Source organism: Carettochelys insculpta, chromosome 3, assembly GCF_033958435.1.
Source record: "Carettochelys insculpta isolate YL-2023 chromosome 3, ASM3395843v1, whole genome shotgun sequence".
NCBI classification, from domain to species: domain Eukaryota; kingdom Metazoa; phylum Chordata; order Testudines; family Carettochelyidae; genus Carettochelys; species Carettochelys insculpta.
Window position 1 is genome coordinate 65,410,588 of NC_134139.1, and position 11,486 is coordinate 65,422,073.

Genomic DNA, 11,486 nt, shown 5'->3' on the forward strand with positions numbered 1-11,486 from the left:
GATATCAATGACAATGCGGAAGCAGTAGTAAGAATGTGTGAAGAGATGGGAAGTTGGTTTAGAATGAGCAGAGGTACGAGACAAGGAGATCTGATATTGCCAAGTATCTTCCTCATATACCTAGAAAGAGTGAGGGACAAGATCAATGAAGAGGCAAAAGGGATATCAGTGCATGGGATGAGAATTAACAAATTGAGATTTGCAGATGATATAACTGTCATCAGGGAAGATGAAGGGAAGCTAGTGAGAATGGTGCAGGTGCTAAACGAGGAAGAGAAGTGGCACGCACTGATTATGAACATTGATAAAACAAAAGCAATGGTCTTTGGAGATAACGAAATAAGAAGGAAGATCCTTGTGGACGCGGTCGAACTAGAGACCATAGAGAAGTTCATGTATCTGGGGAGCAACATAACATATGACCTAGACTGTAAGAAGGAAATAGCGACTAGAATAATGAAAGCAAGTGAGAGCTTGAAGGCGATGGATAAGATCTGGAAAAGCAAAGCAATTAACTTAGGAACGAAGCTGGGCATCTTGAAAATGTGTGTACAGTAAACCTTCAAGTTACGTGGGGACTGCGTTCTTGCAATCCCACCGTAACTCAAATTTTCACACAAGTTGGCAGGGGAGAGAGAACCAGGCTGCTGCCTGGTTCTTGGCTCCCCTGGGCTTGCAGGAGCTGGGAAAATTTCCTGGCTGCCAGAGTGGCAGGGACCTGGAAACAAGGGGGCAGTCTGTTTCCCATCTCCTCATTGCTTGCAAGACCCAGGAAACTGACCAGCCCACCAACTAAAAGCCTTCTCCCTGACTTCCCCCAGCAAGTGCCACTGGAGGAAGGCAGGGAGAAGCAGCCAGGAAACTGACCAGCCATGGTGGGCTGGTCAGTTTCCTGGGTCCCGCAAGCAGGGGGTGGGGAAACAGGAATCAGGCTGCCCCCAGTTCCCAGCTCTCTGCCATTCTGGGTACTGATATTAGACTTACTGGTCTGTAATTGCCCAGATCACCTCTAGAACTGTTTTTAAATAAGGAAGTCACATTAGCTATCTTCTAGTCAATAGGTAAAGAAGCTGATTTTAAGGATAAATTACAAACCCGAATCTACAGTTCTGCAATTTCATATCTGAGTTTTTTCAGAAGTCTTGGGTGAATGCCATCTGGTCCTAGTGACCTGTTACTATTAAGTTTATCAATTTGTTCCAAAGCCACCTTTAATGACACCTCAATCTTGGACAATTCCTTGGATTTGTCACCTGAAAAGAATGGCTCAGGTTTGGTCAGAGGTGAAGACTGTGAAGCAAAGAATTCATTTAGTTTCCCCTCAATGGCATTATCGTCTTAGAGTGCTCCCTCAGCATCTCAATCATCCAGCGGCCCCACGGGTTGTTTTTCAGGCTTAAACATGGTCCTCTGTACACTCACCACAAAACACTTTGAACCAATGGCCACATGTTCCTTATTACTTCTGTCCATGAAAAATGTGGTCCTGTTAGCCATAACAACAGAAAGAAGAGAAGGGGAGCTGGCAGCTTTTATGGCTGACCTATCTTATGCTATTTTTCATAAAGACAAAGTGATTTTGAGACCACATCCAACATTTCTCCCCAAAGTCACTTCCTCCTTCCTTTACTTACCCATTTTCTTCCCAAACCCACATGTCAATGCAGAGTATTCCAGGCTTCACACTTTGCAAAGAATAATAGCCCATCATAAATCATGATTATTCATCTGTACAACAGAATGTTCCATGGGACAAATGATTTCTAAACAAAGACTACCTAAATGGGAATCACTGCGCTGCAATCAATCCAGACACACACCACCAGAGCTACCCTGGCTTCCTGGGCCTTCCTGAAGAGGACTCCAATACAGAACATCTGCAAAGTGGCAACGTGGGTTTCAGTTCTTCCTTTTACACAACATTACTCCATAGAGCAACATGCAGCAGTGAACACCCATTTCGGACACTCCGTTCTGAATGTGGTACAAAGCAACAAACCGAAGTCCTACCAACCACAACAGAATACTGCTCCTTAGTCCCTTATGTGAAGCACCCACTGAGATACTCCTTGAAGAAGAAGAAGATTACTCACCTGCAGTAACTGACCTTCTCTGAGATGGGTCTCCTGTGGATGCTCCACAACCCATCCCTCTGCCCCTCTACTTCCGATTGTACTTTTGGTCTGGGATAGAGAAGGAATTGAGGGGTGACGAGTGGCCTGTGATGCTTAATGGCCACTACAGGTCCAAGCGGTATACTTTGCATGCGCTGCCCTGGGGGCGCAGTCCCTAAAAATCTTCCATCCAGAAGCTCAAGGCACTGAGACACCTTGGCTACGTCTACACGTGCATGCTACATCGAAATAGTCTATTTCGATGAGTAACGTCTACACATCCTCCAGGGCTGGCAACGTCGACGTTCAACTTCGACGTTGGGCAGCACCACATCGAAATAGGCGCTGCGAGGGAACGTCTACATGCCAAAGTAGCACACATCGAAATAAGGGTGCCAGGAACAGCTGCAGACAGGGTCACAGGGCGGACTCAACAGCAAGCCGCTCCCTTAAAGGGCCCCTCCCAGACACAGTTGCACTATACAACCCAAGATCCACAGAGCCGACAACTGGTTGCAGACCCTGTGCATACAGCATGGATCCCCAGCTGCCGCAGCAGCAGCCAGAAGTCCTGGGCTAAGGGCTGCTGCACATGGTGACCATAGAGCCCCGCAGGGGCTGGAGAGAGAGTGTCTCTCAACCCCTCAGCTGATGGCCGCCATGGTGGACCCCACTATTTCGATGTTGCGGGACGTGGATCGTCTACACGTGCCCTACTTCGACGTTCAACGTCGAAGTAGGGCGCTATTCCCATCCCCTCATGGGGTTAGCGGCTTCGACGTCTCGCTGCCTAACATCGATTTCAACTTCGAAATAGCGCTCGCCACGTGTAGCCGTGACGGGCACTATTTCGAAGTTAGTGCCGCTACTTCGAAGTAGCGTGCACGTGTAGACACGGCTCTTATGTGCAGCATACACAGGGATACCCATTTCAGAGAATGCCAGTTACTGCAGGTGCATAACCTTGTATTTTGAGAACAACAAGAAGTCTTGTGGCACCTTATAGACTAACAGATATTTTGGAACATAAGCTTTCGTGGGCAAAGACCCACTTCATCAGATGCATGAGTCATTGGGTCTATGCCCACAAAAGCTTATGCTCCAAAATATCTATTAGTCTATAATGTGCCACAAGACTTCTTGTTATTCTCGAAGCTACAGACTAACACGGCTACCTCACTGATACTTGTCTTTTGAGCTTACCCAGAACTCTTCTCCAGGTCCTGTATGAGGTTGAAAGTTTGTCTCTGTCACCAACAGAATTTGGTCCAATAAAAGGTACTACATCAGCCACCTTGTCTCTCTAGTATCCCTGGACCTGCATAGTTACAATAACACTGTATATGACAATGAGTTAACCATAGTCTGTTTGAAATCTATGAGGCATGCTCTTTTTTCAGATGTGTGTGTGTGTCTCAAAATTAGCAGCTAGGAAGGGCTGTTTGGAGCACCCTAATATGGGTTCTTTCAAGTCGCTGAGGCTAACAATCTTCCAATGCATTCTACATACAGTGTCTACATTCTACATTTCTACAGTTCAAACACACTGTGGCACATCCCCCAGGTCCCCAAGCCCTCAGTGCTGCTCAGACTGCTCTGCATGGCGCTCCGAGCAACAATTCAAAAGGTTTGGGACTCTGGCCACCACTGCCAGTGTGGCAGTAGCGGTGGTGGGGGTTGGGAGCTCCAGGGTCTTTTCTGTCACCAGGCCCCAGGGCGGTTGTCGCTTTTGCCTCCCCACTGCTCCCATTGGCAGGCCTGCTCTTGGAAATTGCATCAGCAAAAGAAGCAGAACTTGGGGCTACTCCTGCCAGGATCCAGCACCCCCAGCTGAAAGCATATCTGGTGCAGCCGAACTGCCCACAGCCCTTGCACACAGCTGTACGTGTCTCCTGTCCAGGGGTGTACTGGTTAGCCTTGCGCCCACCCTAATGAGCAGGGTTAATAGCAGTACTGCCATGCTAGAGGAAATGGCAGTGAGGTGTACTAGCTCATTGAGTGATGGCTCAATGTTCTGCCCCTTTCTCCACGCTGGGTCCTGGAAGAGCCCTGCAGTTTTGTGGATACTGAATTATATCAGCAGAAATACATTTGTATCCCCACAGAGCTCTAGTTACTTCCAGCTGTATGGTAGTTCTGACAGACTGCTACTTTAGTCTGTCCTGCCCCTATCCCAGCCTGTTCCTGCTCCAACCATGGCTGGTTGCCCAGCTCACCTGACTCTTATTGCACCTTCAGTAATGATGCCCCTTGCAACCCTAAATTTCTATTATTCTGTAATTAGACAGGCCAGGAGCTATCTTGCCAATCAACATCTCATTTTCATTCTGTAGGTGTTCTGTTGTTTTTGTTGGGCATTGGAATCAATATTCACAGTGACTTCCTGCTATGCCAGCTAAGGAAACCTGGAGAGCAGACTTACAAGATTCCAAAAGGTACATTTCCCTTATGCCTGCACCCACAAAACGTAGCTCTTTTGGGGAAAGAGAGAGGAAGGGGCTGGAAAAAATAAAATATACCTAAAAACATGAAGCTCTTAGAGTTATTTGGCGGTATTTGTTTCACCTTGATAGTTGGCCCAGATGTTCTCCCCTACTGCATGAATTAATTGCAGAGGCATGGTAATCATACGTCTTTGGCTTGAATTTTTGCAGATGACAGGAGGAGAGTTCAGCAGGCCACTCCTATCTTTTGTGCCCTAAAGAACATTTTCTATGTGAACTTTGCACAGTTTGGGTGGTGGGTGGGAGGGGTTCTCCAGCATCAGGCTAGGAAGTGTTGTAGGCTATGCCTCTCCACAGCCCTCTTAGGGGAGGGTATGTGCTGCTCCTGTTTTGGAGTTCAGGGCTTCTGCCCCCTTGTAGGGGAGCCAAATTAGCACAAACAGAAAGTCAGTCTGCTTCCACACTCCATAAAAAGCAGAGTTCTAGGCTTTCAAGAAGCCAAAGAATAAAGTACCAGTCCTCTGACTTTCTGAGAGGGGCCGGAGCAGCCAAGACTCTCAAGCCTTGGTCAGGCTCTGCTCTTTTAAAAGTGCTGCCCTGCGCTGAGCAGGGATCCTCCCATTTAAGAGCTTTTCTATTTCCAAGCTTGACAAGTCACATGATGCACACCATGTTTAGGCTGACTGTGCCCAGAGGAGCTCTTCAATGTCTCATGTTTAAGGAGGGTGATCTGCCCCCACCATGTGCCCTTCCACCTCAAGATGGATGTCAGAATTCCATCATCCACACCTGACTCCCCCACTTACCACAGAAGAAGTCTTCATTGCTGTGCTTCTTTCCTGAATGATACTCTTCTAAAATTATGGGATTGGAGACACAAGGGCTGTAAAATCCTGTTTAGTTAGTTAACCGGTTAAATATTAAGTTAACCGATTAAATGAAGGATAGATGGCCAGGGACTGCTCCAGCCAGGATGGAGAGTCCTTGGCTCATGGTGCGCCCTGGGCCACTGTGAATGAGGGCTACACTGGCTGTGCTGGAGTGCCCCCGCAACCCTCCCCACCCCCTGTCCGATGGCAGGCAGGGAGCTGTCCAGCTCATAACATTTAACCATAACTGGTAAGCCTCATCTGTTTAGTGTGAGGCCTACTCGTTAACCAGATAACTGTTAACATCCCATTAACAAGTATCATAGCATGTACTCCTGGAGGAATTCTGTGCCTCTGTGTGCATGCAGAATTCTTGTTCCTCTGCAGAATTTGTATGCTTCCCCGCAGAAAATAATGAGGAAGCAATAGGAAGCCCAGGAGGGTGGACGCAGGCCTGGGTATGCCTAGGGGTGTAATTTGGGGGGGGCATTACCCCTCAAAAGAGATGAGGCTTGGGGGCATGTGCGAGCACGTGCCGCTGCCCCCCTCACATTTCTGCAAACCTAGAGCTGTTCAACTGAATGCTGCTCGGCACCACTGATTCTCTAGCTAGAATCTGACTCCTTGGCCCTAGTGCCAGACAAGTTCCTCTTCTGTGTTCAAAGACATCCTATTTTCTGAGCACAACGGGCACTCACTATTGTTAACAGCAATCCCCCAGTTACCTCTCCTGTCTGCAACCTGAACGTGGATCTTGAACTCCCGGCAGGAGGGTCCCCTGATTCTCGTAACCTGGGTGGGACTTGTCCCAAATGCCACATCAGAGGTTATAGTCTCCAGTTTCCTAACTTTTGAATAATTTCCCAAAAATGCCACCAGTCCTGACCAACAATGACAGGGTAGGGCCAATGTTGAGGAAGAACTTACCAGTAGGGCATCCCTATGCTGACCCAGAGTTAACCATAGCTTCTGTTGGGGAAACCCATCGCATCTCTGTGAATGCACTGGAGGAAGATTATCTCATTTCCAACCTCTTCCACTACAGCCAGGGGAGACTGCACCATGATCTGCCTTCATCTGAAGCTGAACAGACCATGGACTTTTGCCCCATTAATCAATCCAAGTACAGTATTTTGGTGGGCTTTCTTCCTTGGTCTGCTTTCTGTTGTCCACACCTGGGCATGCTTGCACTCCATTATGGGGCTTTCTCGTCACGTGTCCCAGTTGCTCACATGAGAAAAAGATAACCGTTTTGTGGTCTTAGCCCATCTTCTTACTCAGCAACAACACTGCCTCTTGTTGGGGCCTGGTACCTAAGGCCATAGTCCACTCAAAAGCAAGACTGAGGATCTGCTGTCCTGGTTAGCTTTTGTCTGGACCTATTGCTGTGACTCACCAACCGTCAGGGTGGTTGTTTGAATTGCTGAGAGAATGAAGACAAATATTTGTCCCTGACATAGGTATTAGGGTGCCCTCTCGTAACCAGGCACATCAATCAGAGTCAGCTTGTAAACCCTAAATTATGCCCTTCCATCTGCCTGTGGAGTTTCTATAGCACCAAAAGTTTTCCATCAACTGTAGCACTGTTGTTAATGACCGTGGCTGATGCCGCCATACCCACTTCCATACCTGGAAGTGAGGAATATTTGTATGAACTGCTCAGTGAGTACTAACCTGACCACTTGAGCTCCAGTTCTTCCATCCAACCATAACCCCTACCAGTACTGATGCTGAATGTGAGTGGAGGAGTGCTTTAATTCCTTCCTGACAGGTATGGGTAGATACCCCACCACAGGAAATAGAACTGGAGACTTCTTTGTCATGCTGTCTTGTCTAGGTCATGTTGAATCTGTGGCGTGTTGTGTGAAAATAGCCCTCACTAATATTTCTGGATCTATGTTTTGCCATTGCCATAACTGCTCCTCAACCCATTTCCTGCTCTATTGTCTGCCCCCTGTGCAGAGAAGTGATTCGGGAGTGTCTTGTCTCAGTGGGAAAAGCAGTCTGAACTCAGGATGGGAATCTAGGAGCTTTCAAGTTCTTGGCTCTGACTCCTTTCTGCCTGTTACTAATTACTGTAAAATAGGTTTAGGGAGCAGCAATGGACTCTCGCTCCAAAACATAAATCCAGAAATTGAGCTCCCCAAAATTAAAAGAATCATAGATTTTTAAGGCTAGAAAGGGTGAGTCAATCGTTCAGTTTGACCATGTGCAGGCCTTATTTCACCAACTTTCATCTGTGGAATAAGTTCAAGCCTGTCTCTAGTTGTGAGCATTCATATTTGCATGAGTGGCAGATATAAGAGGCTCCCCTGGGTCTTAGTGCTCAATCATTCCCCTCTTCTTAACCCTATTCTACAGTTCATGCAGGCTCCTATAGTAAGCTGTTGCAGCCTTATGAGTCTTCCCCCAGAGTGAATCCATTAACAAAAAATGAAAACCTTTCCAGACCTTTTAGCATAACACTGAACCTGTGAAAGAGCCATTAAGTGGTAATGCAAATCCAGAGGTATACACTGTCAATTTCTGAACTTACTGATAAAAGCAGTTTTGCATTACTTTCATAGTTTAAAATGGGTGTTAAATGTTTCATTAATTTGTTGCTGAAGATTATAAAAAAATCACATCTCTAAAAAATCCTGGCAGAGACTTTTAAGATGCACAACCTGAGTATTCAGGTTTAGTCTTAAATACTTGGATCTTCAGATATACAGTTCTTACAATAAATTCTTCAAAAAACACCCATATCCAAAACACAGATTTTAAATACTACAGGTCAGAAATCTGTTTCCAAAGTCTTCCTCTCCATCTCTGCTCTCCTTTCCCCACCCTGTTGAAGAGAGCCCTTAGGAAACCTCCCTTTTCTTTCAGATAGCTAGACAAACGAGTTTCCCTTTTTTAATTCTCACTATTCGATAAATTAACTTTAAGAAAACTCTCCACCAAAACCAGTATCTTAGTAGGATATAAAATCCTTGTTATGCCTAAAATCTTACAAAACTTATCTTCAGCATAAACATATGAAATTTCATAAATATATCTATTGTTAGGGAGATCACACAATATAAATGAGTGTTCACTTTTTTTGAAACAATGAACTTCGTTATGAACACACTAATACATTCTGATTAATGTAAAATGGATTTGTTTCAGTGCATTAAATATATAGTAATCTGGAAAGATTACTTTGTGAAGATTTAAGGGTACATTTAACATAAAAAATCACTTAGAAATACTGATGAAGGAAATGTAAAAGTGGAATATCTGCATCATGTAGTCCATAATATTAAATGCTGTATTCAGTGGGACAGCTGACTTGCCCTTACTCACCAAATTTTTGCAAATAAATCTTTGGTTAACTTCAGGATATATAAAAAACCCATGATTGACATTTTGTATTCCCAAATTTAGTGCTTTTATTTAAGTATCTTCTGCAAATCCAGTCTCCATAATCTGGCATGCAGTAGATAACATGCTCCATTTTCTTTAAAAGGAAATTGTAGGAAAGCATTTGGGTTTTTGTTTTGCTTTTCGCATTCAAGAATTTGACTTAAAGGGGTGAGCAGAGATGGGGATTGAAGAGAAGAGGGAGAGGCTGGGGTGGAGGCAATGCCTGGGCAGAGCAGGGGCTGTGGATGGGTGGGGCCACAGACTGGGGCGCTTTTCTTCCCAAACAGCAGCTTCACCCATTGCCCATGGATGTTTTTAAAGGGGTTTGAAATCAGTAGACATATTTGTCTTCTCACTTATGCCAGTTTTATTTTGGTATGATTCTGTTGGCTTCAGTGGAATTATTCATTGATTTACAAGGGTTCAGTGAGAGGAAAATCAAACTTTGTAAATGTGATAGGTATGACTTAGAATCTGATGACCTTCAATGTTTTGTTGACTTAAAAAGAGGGTAATTTGATTTCATTTTTCTTATATGCACTCGTCACTCTTTTTGAATGCAGGAGGACTGTTCACATATGTATCTGGAGCTAATTACTTTGGTGAGATAGTGGAATGGTTTGGCTATGCCATAGCAACCTGGTCCTTTCCAGCCTTTGCATTTGCACTTTTTACATTGTGCTGCATTGGGCCTCGTGCTTATCATCATCACAGGTATCAAAACCAAGATTGTTTCATGCTCACCTACACTTGTGTAGTCCCAGGGCTGGGGGTGGAATTCATGATCAGGTTGAAATACTCAGTACTGTATATTGAAGCAGAAATGCTTCATCATTCAATGTAATGAACATTTAATGTGGGTACATCAGGAAAAAAAACACGATGTGGTGTTTAAAATGAGCTTTTCTGTTGATTCCCTCATTACATTTTCTAGAACCTCCATTTTTAAAAGGGACTTGTGGTTTTGGGTATATTGATTTTTGGGGGCCCAACTTCAAGCACTTTAAAATGGTCTGATTTTGCGAAAGGGCTATGCAGCCATCCTTTGGGAAGCAGACCCCATTAATGTGGATGATATAGCCAGCAGTGAAAGCGAAGACAGTGTTCCGTCAACAAGGGTAACTGCTGATTATTCCTACAAGCCTTCAGAGCGTCCATGAGGTGGCAGTCAAGGAAAGTGCTTCAGTCCAGGAACAAATCTGATGAAGTGGGTCTTACCCACGAAAGCTCATTTCCTAATCAATAATATTGGCAGTCTTGAAGGTGCCACAGGACTGCTTGATTTTTTTAGTGCAGAAACAGTTCCTAGTGAACCGTACCTGCACATTTGGAGCTAAATAAGGAGAGCAGTAACTCTTCACTCTGAAAAAGTCAATGAACTTGATTGTTGTTTAGGCTAAATCCCTTTACCCAGCTCTGGCACCGTAAAGGGACTTAAAATGACTGTGAGATACTCTATGTCTCGACCCATGGATAAAGCCCCTTTTGACTGACAGAGCGGTGCAGAGTGGCTGTACTGTAACTGTGACTCAGACCTTACTTTGTGGTGACTAAGAACGGGATCTGGCCCTTAAATCTGAATTCTTGCAATATTTGTTGTATGTTTAAGTCATAACTTTAACAATAACAATTTCACAAGTAACTGTATCTTTATGTAAATCTTTTAAAACAACTCCTTTGTGCAGTTACTGAAAATGGTTGCAAAAATAGGCATTGGGGGGCATTTCAGGATGGAGGAAAATAAGGTTTTATTGAAGCAATAAGTGGAGTTTTCTGGTATACATTCAGTTTCACTCATTTATTGTTTTTCAGGTACTATCTCAGGATGTTTACAGACTACCCAAAATCAAGGAAAGCCCTGATTCCTTTCATATTTTAAAGTGTGAAAATGGGGACACCCTTTTTGTACATGATTTTACACAGATCAATTTTAATTTAGGGTTTCACTTAAAAAAACATGTAAACTCATCTGCCTGGTTTAAATGAACAATAATGTAATTCAGAACTACCACTCCTGTGTTTAACTACAGTGGGTACTACTGACAACTTTACCTGAGACACTGAGGTAGCTGAATGTGCAAAGGGAGTCCTGCCAAACAATGGGCATGAGGGTAGACAAATCTAAAACTGATGTAACTCTGTTGATATCAGGAGAGTTGCACTGATGTACAAGAGTAGAAAATCAGACACATTATGGCCGTGTCTACACGTGCCCCAAACTTCGAAATGGCCACACAAATGGCCATTTCGAAGTTTACTAATGAAGCGCTGAAATGCATATTCAGCGCTTCATTAGCATGCGGGCAGCACCGGCGCTTCGAAATTGATGCGGCTCATCCAGACGGGGCTCCTTTTCGAAAGGACCCCGCCTACTTCGAAGTTCATGGGAATAAGGGGACTTCGAAGTAGGCGGGGTCCTTTCGAAAAGGAGCCCTGTCTGGACAAGATGCGCGGCGGCGAGCTGCGTCAATTTCGAAGTGCTGCTGCCGCCTGCATGCTAATGAAGCACTGAATATGCATTTCAGCGCTTCATTAGTAAACTTCGAAACGGCCATTTGCGTGGCCATTTCGAAGTTTGGGGCACGTGTAGACGTAGCCTATGTGTGTTACCTCTTTAAACTGTAACTTTTATACTGCCAAACTTTTAATATTTCACAGTCAGGGATCAT

At 44.8% G+C, this 11,486-nt stretch overlaps 1 protein-coding gene across 1 annotated transcript in view; it reads left to right on the forward strand.

The window, feature by feature from the left end:
- SRD5A2 (steroid 5 alpha-reductase 2) overlaps positions 1-11,036 on the forward strand; it is a 47,271-nt gene extending 36,235 nt beyond the window's left edge. Inside the window, exons 3-5 of the mRNA XM_074988629.1 lie at positions 4,448-4,549; positions 9,381-9,531; positions 10,630-11,036. Coding sequence (XP_074844730.1) covers positions 4,448-4,549; positions 9,381-9,531; positions 10,630-10,696 — 320 coding nt within the window. The 3' untranslated portion in view covers positions 10,697-11,036. The remainder of the gene's footprint in view (positions 1-4,447; positions 4,550-9,380; positions 9,532-10,629) is intronic.
- The last annotated feature ends 450 nt before the right edge of the window (positions 11,037-11,486 follow it).